The sequence below is a fragment of the Ambystoma mexicanum genome, chromosome 5q (genome assembly GCF_040938575.1).
Source record: "Ambystoma mexicanum isolate Mex_15411 chromosome 5q, UKY_AmexF1_1, whole genome shotgun sequence".
NCBI lineage: Eukaryota > Metazoa > Chordata > Amphibia > Caudata > Ambystomatidae > Ambystoma > Ambystoma mexicanum.
In genome coordinates, this window is record NC_090933.1 from 688,800,064 (window position 1) to 688,827,907 (window position 27,844).

Here is a 27,844-nt window from a genome sequence, read left to right on the forward strand (position 1 = left end):
TCTCATCCCTGACCATACAAACCTCCATTCTTGTGATCTGTCGCTTGTATGGGAAACATCGCCCTCCAACAGCTCAGCATCTGACAATTCTTCCATTTGACAATGTTCTTGCGTCAATGGTTTTAAAAAGATTCTTGCTACTGAATTCACATGGAGAGTGTTTGCTTTTTGTCTAGGTGTTGCTCTCCTCATCGCTCTTCTAGTTAGTACATCTGAGGTGTTTTTCCGCTGCTTTTTCCCCGTCAATGTTAATGCCTTTGGCTTACTGCCTCTTTGTGTATTTCCTCGTTTCTTTGGGGAATTTTTTGGTGGCAATTTCCTGGGCGTTATCCCATCCCCTGCACCTTGAAGTTCGTTATGTGCTGGTGAATGGCATGCATTTTTGGGATCATTACCACCTACATCTCCCCCCTTTTCTGTAGGCATTAGCTCCTCTTTGTCAATCTCCTGGAATTGCTTGTTTTCTTCTGAAAAAGATTCAACCAGGACGATTGTTGGGTTTGGCCTCTTCGTGTTACATATTATTTTATGTTCATTATATGCAGGAAGGGATTCGTGGTTTTGAGGGTGGCTTTCACCAAGTTCAATCCTCAATTCTGGGCTCGGTGTTTCCACTGTTAGACCCTCCTCTAAAACCATGCTTTCTTCTAAAAAAAGATTTATCCATTTCTGTCACGGTGTCCGGACTCTTCAGGTCAGGACAGGCCCTTGGAGAGTAGATCTCTATGGCAATGTTTATTAGGGAGTTTATGTTTTCTTTCACTGTTGGCCCCCCTGTTGGCACCCCTTGTTCGTTCTGAGGAGCCTTTTTGGACTCCTTCCAGCTTGTAGCGTTCCGACTGGAAGGCGACTCTGCACCAGAGGCGGCGTACGGGGTTGTCCCCCCCACGGCGTCTGCTTCGAGTCTCGCAGGGCTCGCCTGCAGTGCAAACGCTTCTCCGCCGGCGGCCACCTTCGCTCTCCCCGCCAAGTCCTCCGCCCAATCCTCCAGTTTCGAATCACTTTCCCAACCCCCCAGCTCACCTACCTCCCCTTCCACTGACTTCCCTGGAACTTCAACATCCTGATGGGGACTCAAGGGCTGCGAGTGCTGCGATGACTCAACCTCGATTAGCCCTTCATTTTGGGCCCCGTTCACCTTCTTTCCTCTACCCCGTGGGTAAGTCGCACGGGGCTTGTCGGCAATGAGGGTAAGAGGGGGAGTTCTTGCTCCAAAGGGGTCAGCACATGGGTTTTTGCCTTCTGCGGAAAAGATGGCATGGGTTGGGACAAGCCCCTATTCACATCAATATTTGAGCTAGTTTCCAAACGTTTTGAGTCACACAGGCTCATACCTGAGAGTTCTTGTGTTGTCGCCGCCGCTGCGGTTGATGCGGATGTTGTGGGAACAGGTCGACGCTGACGTGTAGGTTTTTTCAGGGGACTTCTCAAGTCCAAGACTGGATCCTCTCAACTCGATCGGCTGCTTCTCAGGGACCGCTCAACCTCCACCATGAGGTCAGGGAGGGCAGGGGAAGCCTCCGCTCCCCGTGCTTCTACAGACTGCCACAGACAGCTTCCTAGCTCAGCGGACTGAGGTGGGGTTTTGTAGAATGTCTCTGGCCACAGGCACAGTGGGGATAGAAAGCAGAATTGCGCACAGGGGGGACTGCCGCAGACGGCTTCCAACCTCAGCTTCCAACCTCAGCAATATTGATGGCATGATAACATGCCTCTTCTCCCTTTCACAGGATTTCCATGGCTTGTTTGTGCTTTTCCTCTGGCAGATGCTCCGATAGCGGTGCCATTCTGTTCCACATCTCGTGGTCATAGGTGGTAATTATCACCAGGGAATTAACTGCTTTAACTGTAGTGGCTCCTGTGGCTAAAATCTTCTTAACGCATCGCGCTTTCTGCTGTCATTATCCGACAGGACGGCACATTTTTGGCCATGTGTGTGACTTTTTCCCTACTGCCGCTGAGACCACTGACTCGGGAGTAGGTTGGGATGCTAGGCACTTTGGAGACACATCCAGAGCTCTGAACTTTGTTTCTAGTTGCCCTTTTAAAGCCGGTTCTGAGAATGTTTTTTTCCATTAGTAGTAATCCTTCCCATACATGGTCCAAAATGGGAGTCAACATTGGTGTTTTTCTTCGTATATGCATCAATTCAAAGAGGAAACAGTCTTTCTTTTGTTCAGAGGGGAAAAGTCCAAATTCTTTGCATGCCTTCTCCACGGCGGCGTGAAATGCACCTATTTCATCTGGTGGAGACGGTTTGGTAGGTTCATCGGGTACTCGTTCAAGTCCGGTATCTGCGTCATCCCAAACATCCTGCTGTGGGGAGTGGGTAGCAGTAGTGTCAGGGTCTCTATTGTCATCATCATCTGTGGTTGAGTGCAGTTCTCCTTTCTCATGCTAGCAATATGGAGAGAGCGTTGATCTTGGAGAAGAAACTTGTGCTCTTAATGGACTTCTCAACCTATATCAGTGGTCTGATAGGTGACTGTCTTGGTGACGATCTAGTATGTCTGCAGGGAGTAGCGTTGGCGTGACTGCCTCCCTCTCCCGTGCATGTCTTCTCCCTATTGGGATTTGAAGGAACCCCAGAAGGACCCGGAATTTCTTCATACACACTTTTTTGGTCTTGTATTGATGCCAGTATTTTAACTAGTTGCTGCACTAGAGACTATAGTGTGTACAACAGTAACGATTGTGGAGGATTTATGACTGGCTCGGTAGGCTGGGATAGGATTGGCCTAACTGGGAGGCCTGGATCCGTGGGTACTGGCAAGTGTCTTAATTCTGGCGATCTTAACAGTTCTTTCTGTGGATATTGTGGATTTTAATATGGGTCATCCGCAGAGAATTGAGGTGAATAACCTTGTTCGAACTCAGAGTCTATATTGTGTTCTAATATTTGCTCGGGCAGTACTGAAGAAACTGGTGACAAGGATGGTTCCCTGCTTGCAGTTATGGCAGCCTGACTGGGCCCTTTTTTGGAGGATTGCAACTGCTTGAGCAGTATTTGTATTACTATAGGCCTCTTCTGCGGATTATGCGGCTTCCGCTGGGCTCTTGGCCTTCACTTGCATACCATCTTGTGTCTTTGAAGATGTATTCAGTGGTTCTTTACCACTGGATTTAGGTGCTTTTTGATTAATCTGTTGACAATTACGTTGATGTGACCCCTCCAGTGATCTTTTTATTGCCTCTTACAAACTTCTGCGCCATGTCTGTCAACGAGGATGTGATCAGAACCTTCTTTACGGCACTTGTCGATGAGGAAATTCCCATTGGGGACTGTATTGAGGTAGGCGATATGCCATTCAGTCGACGCAGATGCTGTCGTCATCAGCATTCCCCCTCGTCTTTGTGGGCTGGTTTTCTGTCAACAGGATCTTTGTCTTTCCTCAGACCTAGCCCTCTTAGGTGGGTGAGGTCTATCAGCCTTGTAATCCACCACACTTCTAGAGGTTTCAGCCTCTGAAGGGGGGTATTCACCCTCATCTAACCATAAAGTCAATTTTATCTTTCTGTTTTTTAAGAGTTTTAGCGCTAAATGTTGAACAAACCTCACAGTATTCCTGAATATGATTAGGGTAAAGGTAGTATATGCATTCAGCAAGTCTATCCCCCTCTATACATTTTTAATGCCAAGTGTTTGGCATGCCTTGAGGAGGGTTTTCCTTTTTTCCACCATATCCCTTTCAAAACCCACTTACCTGTTGAAAAGATGTAGATTCTTGGTTTCTTTAAGTATTTACCAACTAAACAAAGTTTTTCTCAGGAGAAATGTCTCAAAGCATTCCTCAGCACAACGTGCGGTTATACTCTGAAGATGGGCTACTGGGTGGGGCTAGATACTCGACGACCCATTGGCTGGGGCAGAATACACTCAAAAGGACAATGATGGGCTACTAAAGTGAGCCTAAAAAGCTTTACTATAAGTTAAAATACTAAGGTTACTGAGGATTCCTAGCCTGTCAGCAGGAAATATACAAAGCAAGCGAATCCATAAAGATCCAATGCTGGACAAGTGACAGATACATTACTTGAAGGCTGATGCTGAATGAGTAGCAACTCACATGAGCATCAAAAATTATGGGAATAGCCGAGTACTTAGTGGCTCTACAGTCTTATCCTCTAAAAATGGAACTTGCAAATTAAAAATAGAAATGCAAGATTAACAGAATGAAGTAGGTTCCGAACTTTATAAGTTCTTTCAACATTTCATGACATTGTACAATATGGAGTTCTTAGTAACTGACGAGTATAGTATGTGCTACAGAGCATGGTTTCTCAAAATGTGGGGCAGGGAGGACAGTTCAGGGACACCAAATTCTTTATAACCATTGATACGAGTCTTGTGACTACAGTATGCCTGTGCACTTGTTTTATAAAATGTTTCTTGAGGTTGGCTATCACAAATTCCTTTTTGTATATGGTAAATGTTGTCAACTCAAAAAAGAAATCCCAGAAACCCTGCGTTTTACTATCTTTACCTGAGTGTCGCTAGAAGAGACAGAAAGTCTGTCATCGGGTAAGGATGGCGTATATGTCATGGATATTGGTGTGCCAGGGATTCCATTAGCATGAATATTTTCACCATCACTGCCATCTTCTAAAGTGCTTATTGTGCATTCAACACTTCCACTTAAGGCAGCTGTATCTTCTAAATCTAAAAGTAAGAAAGAAAATACATGATATCACATTAGTAATAAGTAGCAATACGTAATAAAACATTAATCTGTAATAAGCAACCATAGTTACTTTATCAGCTGACAAATTCCCTTTTGTAGAATAGAAATACAATGCTCTCCTCATTTCCAATGAAATCAATAACAGCCGATTGTTGTTATATCCTTGTTTTTATATCATGTCTGACACTTGCCACAAAATCTATTATGTGTAACTGGAAAAATCTCTTCCGGCTATATCATCATATATGGTTGGCTTAGGTATGTCAATCAGGCAGCTGTAAAGAAATTGCCTTCAAAAGGAAAAGTTATAGTGTCCAAAATTATATATTTTGGCGCAAATTAGATTATTCTGATAACTCCCTGTCCAATGGCAGTAACAGTGTTTAAGTCTAAACCAATCCCAAAGTTGGTCCCTGTGAGAAACAGAAGGGTGTCTCACTTACTAGTGCCCAGGGATCGATCTCTCAGGTTGGCTTGGGCCTGCTACACAATGATATGGCTCAGGAGCTGCCAGGCGAAACCGGCCCCCTCTAAGGGCCACCTTCAAAGGTTCTGGCTTTCCCTGTCTGGGTCTGTCCGGGCTTGGAGCCCTGCCCTTTTTCTTCAGCTAGCACCATTCTGCGAAAGTCTGCCTGCTGAAATCTTCCTCTGCTAAGGTCAGCTGCACTTGGCAGGTAAGACCTCCTACTGCCTTTCAGCCACTCTAGCCTCTTTCCCCTGTCACTTCCATGCCTCCCTCTCTGCTGTCACTTCCCCTGTAGTTCACCTTTCCCTCCTTGCCGCAGCATCTTTTTTTTAACCTAGCGCGTACCGTCCGCATTGCTAATCTCCTGTACTGTGGCGGTACCACTCTGCCTGTGTCCCTTCCAACACTCCCCCCTACCCTTTTAGCTTTTCTCGTCCTCCCCTGTGCAAGCTGATTTGGCTAGCACTGCCTACTATAATCTGCCCGCCTTCCTAGCAGCCCGCGCTGCCAGTGATCTGATTTGTCGGTGGTGCATCTGTAGTGTTCTGACTGGCATTCAAATTTTCCAACTCAAGACTCAGTTATTTGCCACATCGCTCCTTTACATCTTCGCTTGCTTGAGCGCCAAACTGTCAGTGTTGGACCTGCAGTACTTCCGACCGGCAAAACGTACTTCCTTTTCAAGTTTCACTTCTCGCTGCCTTATCGGACCTTTGCATTCTGGACGGGTTCCTCTTATGGACATTCCATTTTTCCTGCTGCCTCTTTATCAGCCCTTTTGCTTCCTTCTCTATTTACACCCATTCCTTTCACATTTCTTCTGTATTCTGCATTTTTACTTATCTGTTACCACTTATCACCTTGCCTGATTTTTTTTTCTCCATTTTCCTACCTGTACTCTCATTTTTCCTCACAGACTATGCTGTATCCAACCTGTTAACCTAGCTGTCGCAGGGCCTAGTTTGTTCATTTTGAGTTGTATCTTTCGCCTCCCCTCTTTTTTTCCGTCCTCCCCCTCACCCCTGCATTCCATATTATAGCACTTGCTCGTTCTGAATGGTCACCAGGCATAGTATGTTCGCTTTTTGTTGTTCTGTTTTTGTCTCCTCATCCTTTCCGTCCCTTCCCTATCCCCTTCGTTCCATGTTATAGCCCTTGCACGTTCTGAATGGACTCTGTTCGCTCTTTCATTGTCTTGTGTTCGATTCTCATTCTCTACCCTCTCTTTCCCCCCCATTCAATACTTGTTTTAGCACTTGCACATTCTGAATGTCTCATGGCCTAGTAAGAATGTTCTGTCATACTGACCTTGTTCCCTCCCCTTTGCCTTGATGCACTTTGAAACACTTTGTGTATAGGCGCATTACAAATAACCAAAATAATAAAATATTTTTTTTAAAAAAACAAAAAAAACAAAAACACCCCTGGACAAAGCACGTTGCATCGCTGCCAGAGGGACCGTGCCTGCTGACCATGTGGGGGAACCGTTCCCAGCACATGATCAGAGACCTGGGGCCCACGAAGTGATTTTGTGAAGAGTTGAGCTAACTGCAAGGTGGCCCCGGTGGTTGAGTTTGAGAGGCACCGACCTATAGGGGGTTTCCCAGTCCTCTGCAATTCTGATTACGGGCTGGCTCATCGGCCCGATCTTCAAACATGGAGACTGATGTGTTGTCCCTTATGCACAATCAAGATAAGCCTAAGTGCTGTGAGATCAAGACAGAAGCACAGGTGCACATCACTGGCCTGACGGAATTGAGGAATGACCCGGCAGTCTTGGCCATCAGGACAGATCTTCACCAAATGCTTATGGATATCACAAATTAATTACAGGGTGCTTTGGGTGAACTTACCCAGAAAGAGACAGATCGACAAACGAGTCAGAGAAACTGAGAATCGCATTGAAGAGCTAGCTTGAGATCGGCGCCTGCGAGCATTCTTACGATCTGCGAACGCCTACATCTTCGGCTGGAGGATCAAGAGAACCAGTCCAGATGGAACAACATTAGGCTGAGGAAGGTCGCATCACAGATCTAGGATGCGGTCTTAGTAGCCTACATCAGAGCTCTATTTTGGGAACTACTTCAATGGCCCTCAGAGAGAGCTGGAACTGGACCATACTCGTAGGGTGTTCTCAATGCAAATCCAGAACTGTTCACAAGACGTCTTAACTAGAATCCACCTTTATAAAGTCAAGGAAGACATAATGCAATTCGTCTCCGCCCACGCAAACCTTAAAGTCACTGGCACCAGTATCTCCCAACTCTGGGATCTAGCTCCGTCCACCTTGGCCAAGAGGCGTTCACTGAGGGATTTCACACAATGACTTAGGAGCAACAATATTAAGTATAGATGGTGGTTCCCATTTGGTGTCATCTGCACTGTGGAGCGAGAACGGCAAACGATATCTACGATGCAAGTCTCAATGTTTACTATGAACCCAAGCTCTCGTCCGCCATCGGCGCAGTCAGTGGACAGAGATTCAAGCTTGAGCCGACTGAGAAGGGGGATTGGCTTGGACAAATGTTGCCAGAACTCGGGAGTCTTCTTTGGTTCACCGGGCAGGACTTGAGGCGACATTGAATCTTTCCGGAGAAGCAGTGGACTGATACAGAGTCCCGGTCCGGCATGTTCCTGGCCTATGCCTCTACACGACCCAGCGGCTGGTGGGAAGGGAAGTTGGTGGAGGGAAGTTGCATGATCTAAATGATATAGGGCCTAGTAAGATTGTTGTTTTGTACTCCCTTTGTTTCCACCATCTTGTCTTCTCGCACCTAGCAACACTTGTGTACAGGCGCGTTATAGATGAACAAGTTACTCTCTTACCTGGTAACGTTCTTTCGATGGGATGGTCCGACGACACATTCCATATCTATGACAGGAATCACCACAGCTGTGCTGCTTCGGAAAATCTTTCGGCATCTGCGTCGATGACGTCGATACGCCACCCTCGAGGACCTCCTCCGGCGGCCGACGTCACTGGATGTTATAAGTAGGACGCACGACGCCCGTAGCCTCAGTTGTAGTTTTTTCCCCAGAACATGTGGCACCAGTCTTCTGCCAGTCTGACCACACAAAGCCTTGCGGAAACGTAAGCTGCAATCGCATAAGAAATTCTGTAGAGGGGAAGGCTGGGAGGGAGCGATATGGAATACGTCGTCGGAATTTCCCATCAAAAGAATGTTACCAGGTAAGAGAGTAACTTGTTCTTCGAGGGGATTGGATCCTCCGACGTATTCCATATCTATGACAGACTCCCAAAGCAGTACCAATGCAAGGAGGTGGGAAAATAATTTAGGAAAAGAAATTTAGAATGCCCAATCACATTGCGGAGCAAAGGATCGCCTTGCCAAAAGCCAGATCTTGCCCACGGATGGAATCGAGGGAGAAGTGACGTACAAAAGTATGGACCGAAGCCAAGGTGGCTGCATCACAGATGTTACAATAAGGCCCGCAAGCCGACCGGTGAAATAGCTAGAATAATCCAGCGAGACAAAGTCTGCTTAGTCAAAGCTTGTCCCAAACGCTTTCCAGCATAACCAATGAAGAGTTGATTGTCTCACTCTGACCCGAGACATGCGTGAAACATAAAAGCTTAAAGCTCTCCTAGCATAGAGCCTATGGAGCCTCTCCTCTTCCTTAGCAGGATGTGTAGGAGGATGAAATGCCGGAAGAACAACCTTCTGGCCTAAATTAAATTCCGACACCACCTTCGGAAGAAAGGAAGGACAAACTCTAAGGACAACCCTGTCCTTCGGAAATACAGTGAAGGGTGGCTTAACTGAAAGTGCCTTTAACTCACTCACTCTGCGAGCGGAAGTGACCGCAACCAAAAATACAGTTTTAAGAGTAAACAGTCCCAAAGGGCATGAATGCAAAGGCTCAAACGGAGCACCCATCAGAAACTTGAGGACAAGGTACAAATCCCAACCGGGCACCTGGAAAGGTGACTGAGGGAACACATTAGTGAGCCCTTTTAGAAACTGAGAAATTAAAGGAATTTTAAAATAAGAACACTCTTCAGACGAGCGCTTAAATATGGACAGCGCCGCCAGGTAACCTTTAACCGTACTCACTTGCAAGCCCCTGCGGGCTAAAGAAAGCAAAAAAGACAGAACCACAGGAATGTCACATGCAAAAGGATCCACATTCTTAACCTGGCACCAGTCGCAGAACTTCCGCCAACGGCAACGGTACAGGGACTTAGTTGCGGCCTTCTGACCGAAAGCAACACCTCCATCACGTCTTCAGGGAGGTCCCAATCCTTATACCTCAACCTTTCAGAAACCAGGCGTGAAGGTTGAGGGATCTGACCTCTGGATGGAGAACCTGACCCCCCTCCCGTGAGAGCAGATCGTCTCGGTAGGGAAGACGATGTGGAGGGCAGATGGACAAATCAAGAAGTTCTGGGTACCACTTCCTCCGGGCCCACGCCGGAGCAATGAGGATCATCCAGGAACCGAACATTCGCAACCTCCGCAGCACTTGCGGGATGACGGGGACTGGAGGAAATGCGTACAGCAGTGGGAATGACCACTCCACCACGAACGCGTCCCCTAAGGCTCCTTTTGGAGGAAATTCCCGCGAGCAGAACCTTTCGCACTTCCGGTTGACACTGGAGGCGAAGAGATCCACTTGAGGGGACCCCAAAGGGCGAACATCTCAACGAGAATCTCCTGAGCCAACTACCACTGGTGAGAGATCGCGCTATGCCTGCTCAGAGCATCCGCCGTCTCGTTTTCGTCTATGGCCAGATGAACTGCCGAGATCGAAACTTCCTGCTGGATTGCCCAGAACCAGAGCTGCATCGCCTTCCTGCACAGAGGAAGTGACCCTGCCCCCCCCTTTTCGTTGAGGTAGTGCATGGCCACTGTGTTGTCCGTCAGGATTAGGACATTCTTTCCTCGCACAGTCGGCAGAAAAGCCTTCAGGGCAAGCCTGACGGCCCTCAGCTCCAACAGATTGATATGGAGTCTGGACTCCGACGGAGACCAACGACCGTTGACTGTCAACTCGTTGGCATGAGCTCCTCATCCCGTGAGGGATGCGTCCGTCACGATCGTCACCTCCGGCCAGGGTAGCCAAAAAGGAGCCCCCTTCATCAGATTGCCTTCGACGGCCCACCACAGAAGGTCCTGGGCAACCGAGGACGGCACCTGAAACGGGTCTGACATCCTGCCGGAGGACTGAGACCACTGGAGCTTGAGTGCCCATTGCAAAGATCTCATCCGCAACCTGGCGTCTGGCACCAGAAGAATGCAGGATGCCATGAGTCCGAGCAATCTCAAGAACTTGAACGCTGGGAGACTCTGGGCAAGCTGAAACTTGTACACCATCTGCTGAATGTGATGAGCCCTCACCTGGGAGGAAAAAACAGCCCCAGGGACGTGTCGAGCACTGCTCTGATGTACTGGAGCCTCTGAGTTGGCGTCAAATGGGACCTCTTTAAGTTGAGGGAGAAGCCCAGCTTGTGGAGGGAGTGGCAGGTGACAGACCGATGATCCAGTACTTGCTCGGGAGAGCGCGCCCTGATCAACCAATCGTCCAGGTAAGGGTACACATGAATACCCCCTTTCCTGAGATGCGCTGCCACCACTACCATGAGCTTGGTGAAGACCCTCGGGGCGGAGGTCAATCCGAACGGCAGGACCCGAAACTGAAAGTGCGAGTCACCAACCGCGAACCTCAGGTACTTCTTGTGCTTTGGGAGGATCGGCACATGAAAATAAGCGTCCTTGAGGTCGAGAGAAACCAACCAGTCCAGAAGTTGAAGGGCCTGGAGGACTTGAGAGAGAGTAACCATCTTGAACTTGTCCTTCCTGAGGAGTTTGTTCAAACCGCGCAAGTCCATGATGGGTCTCAATCCCCCGTCTTTCCTCGAAATCAGAAAAATAAGGCTAATACCATCCCTTGTTCCTCTCCGCTACAGGCACCAGTTCTATGGCGCCTTTCTCCAGCAGGGATTGAATTTCCTGCGCAAGGAGCGGATCCGGACTCTTCAAAGAGAGGTTCCCTGGTGGATTGTCGTGGGGCCTCTGCCGGAAAGGAAGACAGTAGCCGTGGGCTATGATCTCCAGAACCCACACATCTGAAGTAATGGCACGCCACTCTACAAGATGCTGCGCCAGCCTTCCCCCAACCGGCGAACCATGGGACATGGCCTCATGACTGAGCTGAAGCGGCTGCGTGGTTGCCTGAGGGCAAAGAGGCAACTGCCCGAGCGTCCTTGGCACCTCGAGTACCTTGTTTTCCACTTCTAGCACTCCTACGGTGGCCCCTTTGACTGGAAGCTCCTCTGGCTTTACCAAAGGATGAGTAATAACAAAAAGGAACCTCCCCTCCATTGCTGTCCCCTAGGACGAAAAGGAGGCGGTTGTCGAACTGGAGCACCCAACGACTTCGCTGCAGCTTTGGAGGTCTGCATCCTCTCAAGGCTCTCGTCAGCCTTGCTGCCAAACAGATGTTCACCGTCAAAGAGCATGTTGAGGAGCCGGGCCTGCACATCAGGAGCAAACCCCGACTTCCGCAACCACGCAAACCTGCGTATTACGGTGCTCGCCGCCATGCACCGGCTGACGCAATCTGCCATGTCCAAACCCGACTGAACGGCCTCACACATGGCATCCTTGCCATCCTGGACGATGGCAAGGAAACCATCCTGTTCGTCCCCTTCGGGAATATGTTCGGCTGCTAAGGAAACAGTTCCACAGAGCGTGCGTGAAACGAGAAAAGGCACATACGGAGTTGGCTGCCTCAAGCGCCATATCCCCTGAAGAAAACACTTTCTTCGCCCAACCATCAAAACTCTTGTCGTCCCTATCAGGAGGGATGGTAGGATACGGCGCCTGCTTTGCTGGGGCTGTAGCCGCCTGCACCACCAAACTCTCCAGAGTGGGGTGCTTGGTCAAGTAGCAGGGGTCGCTACTGGCTGGGCGGTATTTTCACGGCAAAGACTTGCCCACTGCCGGGTGACTCTCCGGAGCAGTCCAAGCCACCGCCACCGGCCATATGGAACGGCAGTACCGGGTCAGTTGGTGGACCTTGGTCGAGGATATCCGTAAGGTCATCCTGAAGAAAATCCCCTGGGGGAGCAGACCACCCCAAGTACTCGGTAACCCTAGACATAAGGCGCTGGTACGAGGAGAAAAAATGGGTAAGTCCCAAGATTTTTTGTTAAAGGGGGATTGAGCAATGGTGGGACTACTTATATAGTGCTAGCAGCAGGAAAAATACTCAATTACCTCTCTTTTAGTCTACCTTATAAGGTGGTCAGATAGAAACTAACAAAAGGATAAATTATCTAATTCATTTACCCACATTCCATATGTATTGACAAAATTTGTCATGCCAAAGAAGTTAACATATTAAAACACATTTTAATCAACAATTAAATTCAGTGCATTGTTGTGTAGTGTATGCTTTCCACAAGGCATCACCACCATTTAAATTCATACATTTTTTTTTTAACAAACAATTTGAAAAACAAATCCAGAATGCTTACAAGTTTGTGCCAGTTATGGCTAGGGTTAGTAGGTAACAATCATAATTCAGCGTAAAGACAAAATATTGATGCCAGAATCTATTTTGGCAGGGGAGCAGACTATCAATGTACAAACAATGATCTAAACAATCGTTTTCATGAGAAGACAACGTTATTCAAGGTGTCTGTGGGATGTCTACATATGTTTCAGCTGAACAGAGTCTCGTGAACACCTTCCCTGGTATTCCGCTGTTGTTATTTAAAGCCTTCTTCAGGACAGTACATTGTTTCAATAGGATGACAGTAGGTTCAAAACTCTGATCCCCGTTTTGTCAGAATTCACTAGGAGACTTTTGGTCTTATTATGGTTAGACTAAAGTATGATAATTTTCTTCAGGCGATTGCTTCCTTATTCCTTATTCATCGGCTTTGACTTTGTAATGTCGTCTGCCTGCTTTTTTCACTTCCATGACCGTTTAAAAATACGGCAGGAAGTGAATCGCGGCATCTACGAATCATTCGAACTTGGAGGTTGATGCGCACAACGACCGGGAGGACGCCCAACCATGGTGATCAAAGGAAAAAAGAAAAAAGCAGGCAGACGACATTACAAAGTCAAAGCCGATGAACGTTGGGCACCAGAAACTCCATTCAAAAGAAACGGCGCATTTAATACTCGCAAGTGGTCACATTCAGGAGGAAGGTCCAACACACTCAACTTTAACCTAAAAACGAAAAGACGTGTCTGTCACCGGAATTAAAGGGAAACAGACCTGAAGTAAATGAGTGGATTAGTCATTCCAATCTAAAAATAAGGAATAAGGAAGCAATCGCCTGAAGAAAATTATCATACTTTAGTCTAACCATAATAAGACCAAAAGTCTCCTACTGAATTCTGACAAAATGGGGATCGGAGTTTTGAACGTACTGTCATCCTATTGAAACAACGTACTGTCCTGAAGAGGGCTTTAAATAACAACAGCGGAATACCAGGGAAGGTGTTCACGAGACTCTGTTCAGCCGAAACATATGTAGACATCCCACAGACACCTTGAATAACGTTGTCTTCTCATGAAAACGATTGTTTAGATCATTGTTTGTACATTGATAGTCTGCTCCCCTGCCAAAATAGATTCTGGCATCAATATTTTGTCTTTACGCTTAATTATGATTGTTACCTACTAACCCTAGCCATAACTGGCACAAACTTGTAAGCATTCTGGATTTGTTTTTCAAATCGTTTGTTAAAACTTTTTTTTAATTAATTTAAATGGTGGCGATGCCTTGTGGAAAGCATACACTACACAACTATGCACTGAATTTAATTGTTGATTAAAATGTGTTTTAATATGTTCACTTCTTTGGCATGACACATTTTGTCAATACATATGGAATGTGGGTAAATGAATTAGATAATTTATACTTTTATTAGTTTCTATCTGACCACCTTATAAGGTAGACTAAAAGAGAGGTAATGGAGTATTTTTCCTGCTGCTAACGCTGGTACGAGGAGTCGGCATGAGTGCCAGGCTCAGGTCTACAAAACTCCACCTCCGGAGAGGTGTCTAGACCACTGGCGTCGTGCAGGGACTGACACAGGTCCTCAATCTGGCTTTGGCCCGAGCGAATCTCATCTGGCACCGTATCAGGAACGAAGGCATCATCAGAGCCCTCATCCACCTCTGAAATGTACCCAAGATGGCGGTAAGAGGGCACAGAATGGGGAACAAAGGCATGCTTGACCTTGGCCAGAGCCTTTCTAGGGGGTTCCCCCATGCTACGGGGTACCTCTGACACCACAGCCTCGAAAGGCGTCGAGTGAAACGGCGTCGACGTCGAGTGAATCACCGTCAACGTGGAGCGCAGCGCCGACAACATCGACGACTTCGACACAGGCCTCGAGGGCGGAGCCCCAAGCGTGTCCTTCGACAGCCTGGGCGCCGATGGCGTTGACGACTTCCTCAGAGACGGAGCCTCGAGAGAGTCCGTCGACATCCTCGGCGCCACCAGCGTCGACGTCTTCTTCGAAGACTTCACAGGTGCACACAGGCTCGAGCGCGTCAAGGACCGGGAACGGGCATGACAAGAGCAATTCCCCTTGTCCGAGCGGGACCTCTCCCGCGAATCGTGCCGACCTCCCGAGCCCGAAGGCATACGAGCGGTGTCTTTAGTCTGATCACGACCGCCCCCACTCGGAGGCGCGGACGGACCAGTGCCCTGCGATTCGAGAATCGGTAGCATTTTCTTACCGAAGGAAGCCCATTCCTCCGGCGTCGCATGCTGGGTGGAATAAGCGACCCGCCGACGGGCGGAGTCCTCGGATGAGGGTGGGGAAGGCGACCGATGACGGCGCTTTCGGGAGTGCCTCGAAGAGGCAGAGGAGTGGCGGGACCCACTCCGGGACCGAGACCCCTTAGACTTACGACTACGATGCAGAGAGTCGCCCCTCGAATCGTCCGTCGAAAGCCCAGTGGACCTCGCCTTCCGGGGCTTGGACACCTTACCGACCGACAGCTGCTTCTTACGTTCCCGCAAGGCCTTGGACGTAAGCGACTGGCAGTCGACACAATTATCCGTGTAGTGGGCCTCCCCGAGGCACCAGAGGCAGGCGTCATGCGAGTCCGTCACCGACATCTTGGACCCGCAGTCTCAACACTTCTTGAAGCCCGGACGTGAGGTGGAAGAAGAGGAAGACATCCCGATAATACTACGCAAACGAACAGGTTCGAAGAACCGAAAGAACAGAAACTCCAAAGATTCGAGGCGTGGCGAGATCTCCGAAGCGAACACGTTCGCGGAAAAAACGGAACTGAGGCTACGGGCGTCGTGCGTCCTACTTATAACATCCAGTGACGTCGGCCGTCAGAGGAGGTCCTCGAGGGCGGTGTATCGACGTTATTGACGCAGGACGCAGACGCCGAAAGATTTTCCGAAGCAGCACAGCTGGGTGACCCAATCCCCTCGAAGCCATATTATATCATAAGTTTGGGTTTCCGGTTTGGGGTGAGAGGGAGGGTGTTTGTAAGGTTTACTCATGTTTGTTGTTTGAGTGCTCATAGGTGCTAGAAAGTGCAGACAGTAAGCAAGGGATCAGGATCGCGATCTTCCTAAGTTCCGTCATGGCGGGGATTGAGCGGTATAGGCTAGCTTTCCTCAACGCACATGGCTTGAATCCCGTGGTGAAACAGGTTGATGCTGAGGAGGCTCAAGATGACTGATGTCACAACAGCCATGCTTCAGGAGACTCACTTGCTACCCAAGGACGAATTCCATATGATGTACTTTCCCAGGCAGTATTTTGCCTCTACCGGGGTTAAAAGGAGATGGGTGGCCATTTTGATTTCCAAGGATGTTCAGTTTCTCCCGGGTGGCATTCTTAGGGATCTGCAGTGGAGGGGAGGCTGGGGAACACCCCGGTGACTTTGGGCTTGCTGTACCTTCCCAATGATAATCAGCTTGAGTACTTGGTTTCCCTACTCCCATTCCTGGCAGACTTCGCAGGGGGCGGGCTGCTCTTCGGGGGTGAGGGGGAATTTAACTTGGGGCCAGACCCGATGGTGTGCAAGTCCTTGCTCCCGATCCCAGGGCATTGTAGAAGCTACCTGGCTCTGTTGAGGTTCTTATGGGAGCTGGATGTGGTTGACGTCTGGGCGCTTCTATATGAAGGGGAGAGGGAATTCACATTTTACTCTCACGTTCATAAAGGGTTCTCACACATCGACCTCCAGTTAGTCTCATCTCCACTGGTTTAATTTGTATGCGATGTAGCGATAGGCACTGGGTGGTTTTCCGACCACTCTGCGGTTACTCTCGACTTTCCTTTGTCCCTACCCCTTGATAGACAGGAATGAGGGCTCTACGATCTGCTCCTCCAGGACACCCTTGCGCGGACAGAAATTGCAGGGGTTATCTCCAACTTTTTTGGGCAGAATAGCAGGGATGGGCAGGCATTGGGGGTGTTATAGGACACCTTGACGGGGAGATCATCAGCTGTGCGGCTGCACATTTCACCACCGGGATGCGCAATAGGACATTGTCGGAAGCCTAGATGAGGGAACGGGAGGGGGAGAACACACATCAGTTAAATCGCAGAAGGCTTTAAAGGAATGGAGATTAGCCTATTCCAATCTAAAAGCCCTTATGGCCTCCGAGAACACCAATTCTCTGCACCACAGGAGACAGGTGTACTATTCTCAATCAAATAAGGCTAACAGATCCTTGACATACAAATTGAAGAAGCAGAAAGCTTGTAATTGTAACACTCACCTGATTCCCAGGGAGGCGCTGATCCCGGCTGGGCTGCTATTGTTTCTTCAATGGAGAAGCGTAGAGCCCGGACGACTCTCAGGACTGGGCTTCCTCTTATCGAATGTCTGACTTGCAGGGTAAGTTTTCTGCAGGTGGAAGAAAAAGGGTTAATCACCGTTTGATGGGATTCCTTCTCCCACCAATCGCCAGTTTCTCCCACAGCCTAGCTTTCTACTTGTCTCGGCGAGCTCTCACCTTAGGCGTATAAATGCTGAGCTCTCCATCCTGCGTCTGGTGCAGGGGTGCGTGGATTCCAGTTACGTCACTGGATGAGTTCAGTGTTGAGGCTCAAGTCTTTTGCGGCCTTAGTTGTGGCATTGGTGCTGGGATGCCGAAGAGCGATGCCGCTGTTACTGCACGAGCGGATGCCTGTAAGTATACTGTAGTCTTTAGGCTTTAAAAGATGGGCACCTCAATGTCCCTTTTCCTTTGTTTCAGGCCTCGGGATGCTGTGGGCGTAGTTTTCCGTTGCCGCTGCACATGCCGATGCACGCAAGTATAATGTTCATTGGCTGCTTTTAATGGCACCTCTAATAATGTCCTTTTGATGCGGCCGCTTCTGCGCGTGCAAAAACTGGTACGTTAAGATGAATGCGACTGCCTTCACCGGAACCCCTTTTTAATTATGTCCTTTGCCTTTCAGGTGCAGAGAAGCTGCCGAAAAGAAGGCCGCGGTTAGCTCCGTTGCAATCACGGATGGATCAGGTAAGCGGGCGCGGCTGCGAGCGAGTTGCACTTTTCTAACCTTATGTTTATTCTTTGCAGGTTTTGCCGGTGACTGGATTCCAGGATCTGGTAAGTATTGTTCTGTGTCTTTCTTCATCCACAGGTTGCAGCGCGGAAGCTGAAGAGGACTCTGGACCTGGAATGCAGGAGCCGACTCCGTGAGCGTCCTGCTGCTGCTGCAGAATAACGCGAAGCACGTGTTTTCCATCGGGCGTGGTTTAAATAGCAGAGAAGTGCTTCCAGTGTGTGTTTTTCCACCGGTTCCACCCAGGTAAGAAAAGAGTTCCTGAATGGAGGGAATAGTTCCTCCCAGCCCTGATGGCTGGGGACTTCAACCAGACTGGATTGTTCTGGGTAAATATGCAGCATGGTCTGCCTCAGGTAAGTCCACCCAAGCATTATTACACCGTTTATCAATATGAACCCGGCACCTATGGCGCCGGGACTGAAACCCTTCATGAGCCTGGCGCCAAAGGCGCCAGGACACGGTCCAAAGGGCCCCTGTAGGGGTCTGCTGGGTCCGGAGTAGTGGAAGACGGGTCTGCTTCCGAGGGCGCTGGGCCAGTCCTGGCCCCTCGGGAGTAGCGCCCATGACAGCACCCCCCCTCAAGGCCCCTCCCAAACTTGTCCTCCCCGGAGGTTTTGGTTTATCGGGAAAGGTTCGGTGAAATTTCTGGACTAGACGAGGAGCATGGACGTGGTCATAGGGTTCCCATGACCTTTCCTGAGGTCCGTAGCCTTTCCAGTCGATTAGGTAGAATAGCTTCGATCTGATGATTTTAGAGTCCAAAATGTCTTTTACTTCAAATTCGGGCTCCCCATTCACTTGAATGGGCTCTGGAGGATTGGTCAATCTGGTTCCAGTTTGCATGGGTTTCAAAAGAGATACGTGAAATACAGGATGTATTCTCATATGGGTTGGCAATTCTAATTTAACGGCCACTGGATTAATTATGGCCGTAATTGGATATGGTCCCAGGTATTTGGGGTTGAAGGTGCGAGGCCCTTTAAGCGATAAATGTTTGGTGGACAGCCAGACTTGATCCCCAACCTGGTATTGAGGGGCATTGCTTCGCTGTTGATCTGCTCCTTTTTTGTACCTCTCTTTAGCTTGTTGTAGATGTGCGGCCGCTTCCTTAAAAGCTTGGGTAATAACGGTGTGCAATTGATCCACGGCGGGTGTTCCAAGATCTTGAGGTGGATCAAGGTTGGAGGTTCGAGGATGAATCCCATACAAGATGTAGAAGGGACTCTTCCCGGTACCCGAATGAACTGAATTGCTGTAAGCATATTCAGCTATCCAAAGGATGTCCTTCCAGTTACTCTCCGACTGTTGTAGCATGCATCGTAAATATTGCTCGAGAGTCTGGTTTGTTCTCTCGGTTTGCCCGTCGGTCTGGGGATGATGGCTGGTCGAAAGTCTTACATCGATTTGAGCTAATCGACAACAGCTACGCCAAAAGTGGGAAATAAACTGGCTCCCCCTATCTGAGATTAGTACTGACGGGAAGCCGTGTAGCCGGACGATGTTTTCAAGAAATACTTTGGCTAGGACTGATGCTGAAGGTAAGCCTTTTAGTGGAATGAAGTGGGCCATTTTAGAAAACAGGTCCACAATAACAAGAATGGTGTTGTACCCGGAACAGGAGGGTAAGTTTGTGATGAAGTCCATGGAAAGGGTATGCCAGGGACACGGTGGGATGTCTAATGGTTGCAGAAGACCAGCCGGCCTCTTCTTCTGCCCCTTGTTTTGAGCGCACACACCGCAGGACATCACAAATTCCTTTATGTCTTTTCTCCACGAAGGCCACCAGAAGTGTCTCTTCACCTTTTCTGTGGTTTTGGCAATGCCAGGGTGACCCTCAATTAATGAATCATGATAGTAGGAGATTACCTGTCTTTGTAAATCGGCGTGTGGTAGGAACAATCATCCTTGGAAATAAGGCAAGTCATTGCTTACGGTGAAATCTTTTCCTTTTTGTAACCAGTTCAGTAAGTCTGGTGAGGTTACAAGTGGTTTAGTTTTTTCTTCAATATCCTCAATGGATTGTGAAGAAATCAGACCCACGATCATTTGTTCAGGAATTATTGGTACAGGTTCTGGATTGGCAACGTTATCTCCCATTCCAATTCGGGAAAGAGCATCCGCTTTGCCGTTCTTGTTGCCGGGGCGATAAGTGATCACAAAGTCAAATTCAGCAAAGAATAGAGCCCAGCGAAGCTGTCTGGAGGATTGAGCCTTGGCGGTTTTCAGATACTGCAGATTTCGATGATCGGTGATCACTGTGACGGTGTGTTCGGGCCGAGGAGATAATGCTGCCATGCCTTAAAGGCTGATTTAATCGCTAGAAGCTCTTTGTCTGTGATGGTGTAGTTGATCTCAGGCGCCGAGAACCTCCGAGACCAGAATGCCACAGGATGCAGTTGGTTAGTCTCTGGATCTCTTTGTGATAGGACTGCTCCCATTGCTAAGCTGGAGGCGTCGGTTTCAACGATGTAAGGGAGGTCCGGGCGTGGGTGTTTCAGTATTGGCGCCGAGGTGAATTTAGCCTTTAGCTCTTGGAAGGCTTGTTCTGCTTCTGCGGACCATTCAAAGCATTTATTTTTTCTTAAGAGGGCGGTGATGGGTTGTACCACTCGTGAAAACTCTGGAATAAATCTACGGTAAAAATTGGCAAAGCCTAGCATGCTTTGAACGCCTTTCACGGAAGTAGGAGACGGCCATTTGAGGATAGCGTCTACTTTTCGAGTCCATGTGGACTCCTTTGGGTGTCAGAATAAATCCCAAAAATTCGACCTCAGTGACATGAAAAACACATTTTTCGAGCTTGGCAAAAAGTTTATGTTGGCGAAGTTTTTCAAGGACCGCCCTAACATGATTTCGATGGTCAGCTTCTGAAGATGAGTACACAAGAATGTCATCTATGTAGACGACAACGCAGACATCAATGAGCTCTCTGAGGACATCATTCATAAAATATTGGAAGGCGGCCGGTGCATTGCATAGTCCAAAGGGCATCACTTGGTATTCAAATAGCCCATACTTGGTGCGAAAGGCCGTCTTCCATTCATCTCCTTCCTTGACCCGTACCAAGTGATAAGCTCCCCGGAGATCAAGCCTAGTATAAATACAGGCGTTTTTTACCTGGTCAAGGAGTTCCGGGATCAGAGGTAAGGGGTACCGGTTTTTTACTGTTATCTGGTTCAGAGCACGATAATCTATACAGGTTCTGAGGTCACCTTCTTTTTTTGGTACGAAGAACAGAGCCGAGGATGCAGGGGACTTCGACGGACGGATAAAGCCATTGGCCAGGTACTGGTCTAAATACTGTCGCAGATGAAGGTTCTCAGGCTCAGTAAGGGCGTAAATCCTACTGCAAGGGGGAGTTGCACCGGGTAGCAAATCTATCTGACAATCGTATGATCTGTGGGGTGGCAAGGTGTTAGCCTGTTCCTTTTGAAAAACATCTTGGAACTCTCGATACTCTAGAGGTAATTGTGGACCGTCAGCTGTTACTGACGCTAGGCCAATGTTGGGTCGTGGATAACAAGTTGGTGTGCACTCTGGGAACTTTATCGTCTTTGCTCGCCAATCAATCTGAGGATTGTGTTTCTCCAACCAAGGAATCCCTAGAATTACTTGGAATTGAGGAGCCTTGATCACGTCGAACACAATTACCTCCTGATGCCCGTCTTGGCCTAGTATCGTCACTTCAGTAGTGGTATGGGTCACTGGTCCGGAGGCGATTTCCGTCCCATCCACTGTGGTAATGACGTCTTTAACCACCTTTGGACAAAGAGGTAAGTTCACCCTGGAAGCCAATTCGCGGTCCACATAATTTCCAACTGCTCCGCTATCAATGTATGCCTTAATTGCATGCAAACGATCCGGTTGCTCTGGGTTTACGAGGACCATTGGCATTATGAAGTGCGAGGTCAAAGAACTGTTTTTTACGCTCGGCAAGCGGACCTCTACACTTGTCGGGCGAGGTCGTTTCCCGGCTCAGGCTTTTCAGAACTCTTATCAGAAGCTCCCACTGTCTTCTTAGGTGGTTTCACCGGGCAATCTCGAAGAAAATGTCCTGAATTTCCACAATAGAGACATAGTTGCATTTGTCGTCTCCTGTCGCGTTCTTTCTGGGTTAGGGGACCCTTTACAACCCCAATTTGCATAGGTTCGACGGCTTCAACTCCTTTGGTGTGACTTTGAGGCTTAGGGAACACTCGTGTTTCAAACCTGGATCGATCCGCCTTTCTGTTTTGTAGTCTGTGATCCAATTGGACCACCAAATCAATGTACTCTGAACAATCCTGAGGAGGATTCACTACCTGGGCAAGGACGTCTTTGAGTTCGCCACGCAAACCCCTGTGAAAAAGCGTGATTCTTTTGTCCTCAGGCCATCTGGTTTCCACGATTAGCCTATTGAATGATGCAATGTAGGGCAAAAGATCTTGATTGCCCTGTCGTAGAGAAAGGAGTTTGTTGTCCAGGGCCTGCCCCTGGGAATGCCTTGCAAAAAGTCTTTCCATATTTGCCTGGAAGGTTGGGAAATCACGAAGGATCGGGTCATCCTGTGTAACCAGAGGGATCGACCAATCAGCGGCACTGCCGCTAAGATACGAAAGCACAAAGGCTACCTTAAGTCTGGTCAGTCGGAAAGGCTGCAGGTCTACAAACAAAGTGCAATCGGCATTTATTTATAAACACCGCAAACCTTTTAGGGTCACCAGAGAAGCGTTCAGGCGGTGCCAATGGCACTTTTCCAGGTAGGTTGATTTGAACAGGATTGGTTGAAGCCGCTGTGATATAGCTCCCTCCTGAATTAGGTAGCGGGGTTTTCCCCGCTTGTGTCTGTAATAACTGTCTGGCGAGATCATCAGTTCGTTCTTTGGATATTATCAATTCCCTCCTAAGGGCATTCGTTTCCTGGCGGGCAGCATGAACTTCAGCTCTTAATTCCCCTAATAACTGGGCCAGTTGGTCTGTGTCGGAAGTTTCCATAGCGCCTGGGTAGGAGGTTATTGGTGGGCTTCGCGTTCTGTAACGCTCACCTGATTCCCACGGAGGCGCTGATCCCGGCTGGGCTGCTATCGTTTCTTCAATGGAGAAGTGTAAAGCTCGGACGACTCTCAGGACTGGGCTTCCTCTTATCGAATGTCTGGCTTGCAGGGTAAGTTTTCTGCAGGTGGAAGAAAAAGGGTTAATCACCGTTTGATGGGATTCCTTCTCCCACCAATCGCCAGTTTCTCCCACAGCCTAGCTTTCTACTTGTCTCGGCGAGCTCTCACCTTAGGCGTATAAATGCTGAGCTCTCCATCCTGCGTCTGGTGCAGGGGTGCGTGGATTCCAGTTACGTCACTGGATGAGTTCAGTGTTGAGGCTCAAGTCTTTTGCAGCCTTAGTTGTGGCGCTGGGATGCCGAAGAGCGATGCCGCTGTTCCTGCACGAGCGGATGCCTGTAAGTATACTGTAGTCTTTAGGCTTTAAAAGATGGGCACCTCAATAATGTCCCTTTTCCTTTGTTTCAGGCCTCGGGATGCTGTGAGCGTAGTTTTCCGTTGCCGCTGCACGTGCCGATGCACGTAAGTATAATGTTCGTTGGCCACTTTTAATGGCACCTCTAATAATGTCCTTTTTCTAGTTTTCAGGTGCCGGGATGCTGTGGGCTTTATATCCGTTGCCACTGCACGTGCTGATGCACGTAAGTATAATGATCGTTGGCCGCTTTTAATGGCACCTCTAATAATGTCCTTTTTCTAGTTTTCAGGTGCCGGGATGCTGCGGTTGATGCGGCCGCTTCTGCGCGTGCAAAAACTGGTAAGTTAAGATGAATGCGACTGCCTTCACCCGAACCCCTTTTTAATTATGTCCTTTGCCTTTCAGGTGCAGAGAAGCTGCGAAGAGAAGGCCGCGGTTAGCTCCGTTGCAATCACGGATGGATCAGGTAAGCGGGCGCGGCTGCGAGCGAGTTGCACTTTTCTAACCTTATGTTTATTCTTTGCAGGTTTTGCCGGTGACTGGATTCCGGGATCTGGTAAGTATTGTTCTGTGTTTTTCTTCATCCACAGGTTGCTGCGCGGAAGCTGAAGATGACTCTGGACCTGGAATGCAGGAGCCGAGTCGGTGAGCGTCCTGCTGCTGCTGCAGAATAACGCGAAGCACGTGTTTTCCATCGGGCGTGGTTTAAATAGCAGAGAAGTGCTTCCAGTGTGTGTTCTTCCACCGGTTCCACCCAGGTAAGAAAAGAGTTCCTGAATGGAGGGAATAGTTCCTCCCAGCCCTGATGGCTGGGGACTTCAACCAGGATTGTTCTGGGTAAATATGCAGCATGGTCTGCCTCAGGTAAGTCCACCCAAGCATTATTACACTGTTTATCAATATGAGCCCGGAGCCTATGGCGCCGGGACTGAAACCCTTCATGAGCCTGGCGCCAAAGGCGCCAGGACACGGTCCAAAGGGCCCCTGTAGGGGTCTGCTGGGTCCGGAGTAGTGGAAGACGGGTCTGCTTCCGAGGGCGCTGGGCCAGTCCTGGCCCCTCGGGAGTAGCGCCCATGACAGTAATAGCATTCAAGCAATCAGGGATAGGAAAGAGAATGGGACCCTCCTACAGTTGGAGTCGGAAAAGCTTGAGATCTTTGTTGAGTACTATGAAACCCTACTCAGGGCTGACACCCTGGCACTGGAAAGTTGTACCTCGCTTTTGACCGGCCTACACTTCATGGGTTGCCGAAGAAGCAGCGCGCCTCGCTGGTAGGATCCATAACGTCAGAGGAGGTGGAGCAGGCCATCAGTTACCTCTGTAACCAGAAGGCCACTGGCCATCAGATGGTTTTTCACCTGCCTTCTACAAGGTTTTTAAGGCACAAATCATGGCTACCCTTACCTTCCAGTTTAATTAGTTCCTCAGGGTCACAGTTATCATGCAATCCATGGGTGTCTCCTACGTCTGGCTGTTGCTCAAGCCGGGTAGAGACACTGCCCAGTGCGACTCATAAAGCCCGATCTCTCTTCTCAACACAGATGAGAAAATATATAAATTGTTGACAATGCGACCGATGGGTTGCCTACCCACTTTGATACACCCCAATCAGTGGTTCATAGTAGGTCGATGTGCACAAGACAACATTAGGGGGGCCATTAACGCCATAGAACTGGGGAGAACGAACGCTACCCCTATGACCTTACTGGCGTTTGACGCCCATAAGGCCTTTGATAAGGTGGACTGGGGGGTTTATCAAACAAACCTTACAGAGGTTCGGTTTTGGTCCCAATTTCCTTGGCATGTGATGGACTGATATAGTTCTCTCAGGACCAGCATACCAATTAATGGCTGTTACTAACGATTTGGGACGCACCAGCGATGTCCCCTGTCCCCTCCATTTTCTGTGCTCGTGATGGAGCCTCTGGCGGCAGGTCTATGGTCCTCACTACAGATCAATGGAATTGTTTTGGGGGAGTGGATCATAAGGCAGCCTTTTTACGCGGAAGATATATTGTTAATCATGACACACACAGGAGATGCTCTGGGCAACTATGAGGGTGCTGGAGGCTTCACGGTCAACGCAGGGAAATCAGTCCAGGGACAATATGGCCCTCATTAAGCAGGAATACCAATTCCAGTGGGACAGGAAGGATCTCCATTACTTGGGGATAAACCCAACTGCATCGTTTACAGATCTATATAGGGCAAAATTCGTACCTCTGTTCAGAGCCATGGCGTAGGACATATCCAGGTGGGCCGCTTAGGAGATCCCTTGCCTGGGGTGTGGCACTGTGATCAAAATTAATGTTTTCCCCAGATTGCTTTAGTGTACCTCAGCTCTTCCGGTCCCCAGCCCTCGATCATCGTTGCAGACACTACACCGGAAGGCAATTCAATTTATTTGGAGGGGTAGGAGGTGGGGCACAGACCCCGGGTCAGTAAGCAGGTTCTCCACGCGTAAAAATATTGGGGGGCTTCAGACTCATCCTTCAGAACTGTGTACCGCGGCCAATACATCACAGATCACACATCTTCTCGTGGGGTGAAGATGGGGAGGGGCGCTGGGTGGGAATGGAACAGTCAGTTACCACTTTTTTTCGCTGATGGACCTCCCACACATGCTGGAGGCAGACGGATCGGTTGGAGCCTCTCTTTTGCCAACTACCAAAACTTCTCTAGCAGATTGGGACAAAGTGATTAGGCACCAGGAGTTCGGGGAGGGCTGGGCCCATTATCGCTGATTCTAGGTAATCTGCAATTTAATCCGGGAGTTGGTAGGGGAGCATTTGCACAATGGCGGAGGGGAGGTCTGACCCGATTGGACGAGTGCCAGACGGAATTTCGTTTTTCTGAGATGGAGCACCTCTGTTACTGCCAACTCTGCCACTGGGTTACTAACCCAGAGACGAGAAAGGTGGGAACGAGACCGCTGCTCGCACTAGAACTTAACCTACAGGAGGGTAGTCCATCCAAGAAAATCTGCAGGATTTATAAATTACTAGATGGGGCCGAGCTGGTCAACAAATTCGCATACATGGAATGTTGGGAGTGGGATCTAGGTCGATCAATATACGAGGAGACTTGGGGGCGGATATGGCAGAGTGCAGCGACTGCATCGCACTGTGTCAGCAATAAAGAAAACGCCTATAAGGTGATGTATATTTCCCTCCTGTCTACAGAAGTTTGACACTCCAATCTCCCCTTCTGTTGGAGGGTGTGTGGCCAGAATGGGGATTACTTCCACACGTGGTGGTCGTGTGAGAAGACTCAGGCCTTTTGGTGAGAGGTGGTGGCACTCACTGGGGAAATAACGGGTGCGCCTCTGCCGCTAGAGCTGGGGATGGTTCTCTTGGGTGAGCCAGTGGAATCCATCTATCCCATGAGTGGCCCCATGGCGTCCCTGATCTCTTAGATGCTATTGCCGGCCCACATAGCCTTGACAAGAATTGGAAAAGCAAGGAGGGAACATTGTTGAATGCCTGGTGGTATGAGGTGTGTGAGGTAGTAGCTGCGGAAAAGGTGGGGGCAGTGATTCAGGGCAGTCTTACCAAACATGTTTTATATGGCTCCACCTGCATGAATTTTGTGAAATGTTTGCTCTGTCAAGCCGCTCTGTCACTTCTCACTGATTTAGAATCCCGCAGATAGGAGACATTATATCGGATGGAGTCTGATGGACGAGAAGGGAATTTATTAATGTTGTGTAGGCACATCTCCAGCTTTGTTACATTTGTGAAACCCAGGCAATTCTGTACCTTTATTGTTGCACTCTATAATTACTGAGTATGTTAAGTTGTTCTTTTATCAGTAAAATCAATAAATGTCTTTAAAAAAAAAGAAAACCATCATGTCTGTGCTGAGACATAAGTTCAAATGTTCATTTTTGTTGACCTACACCGAAAAAAGTTTCTTACTCCAGACTGACACTGAAGTGCAAAAGAGATTTGTGTTATGGTACAATACCTCTGCAGAGTGAATAGCTAGCACTAGAAACACTTGTGTACAGGTGTGTTATAAATGTCATCATAGCTCCACTCCGGCTGCAGATTCCTTTGCAAACACCCTTTAAAACATCAACCAAAAGGAATACAGAATACAAAAATTGTATATAGATGCATGGGGATATTAAATAAATAACCATGGTCAGAATAAGTCATTACCATGAATAGGCCCTTTTAAAATTACAGTTCAGAGTAGAGGAAGAACCCGGAGAGTACAAATAATTGGTAGATTGTCTTTCCATTGCAACATTTACCGCTACATTTCTTTCAATCGGTGCATTTGCTTTGAGCATGTGGTTTGGAGTGTAATAGTTTCTGGTTTGCCACTGTGAATCTCCCCGCTGTTGTATTTTGCCACACTTGCATTTGCAGTTGTATTTTGCCACTTCCATTTCGCTTCCTAGAGCGTTCCAGGTGTGAATTGGATACTTTGAATCTCACTGCTGTTGTGGTTTACGGCACCTGCCTTTGCCTCCTGAGGGTACTGAGCTTAGGTTCGTTCCATTGAGTCTTGCCACTACGACGTTCTGCCACACTTACATTTTGCCACACTCATTTCACCCACAGAATACATCTGATGTCATGATGCCTACCCCCGGGCATCCGGATCAAGCCCATCAGCCCCAGGAGCAGGCATCCAGACATTTACAAAAACCCCAGCAGCCCCAGCTACGGGCTGTCTGGGTTCAGTCCTGGCG

General features: G+C 48.6%; 1 protein-coding gene across 1 annotated transcript in view; it reads right to left on the reverse strand.

The window, feature by feature from the left end:
• Window positions 1–27,844, reverse strand: part of ARFGEF1 (ARF guanine nucleotide exchange factor 1) — a 1,973,034-nt gene that overhangs the window by 1,506,525 nt on the left and 438,665 nt on the right. The window contains exon 8 of the mRNA XM_069621149.1: window positions 4,485–4,660. Coding sequence (XP_069477250.1) covers window positions 4,485–4,660 — 176 coding nt within the window. The remainder of the gene's footprint in view (window positions 1–4,484; window positions 4,661–27,844) is intronic.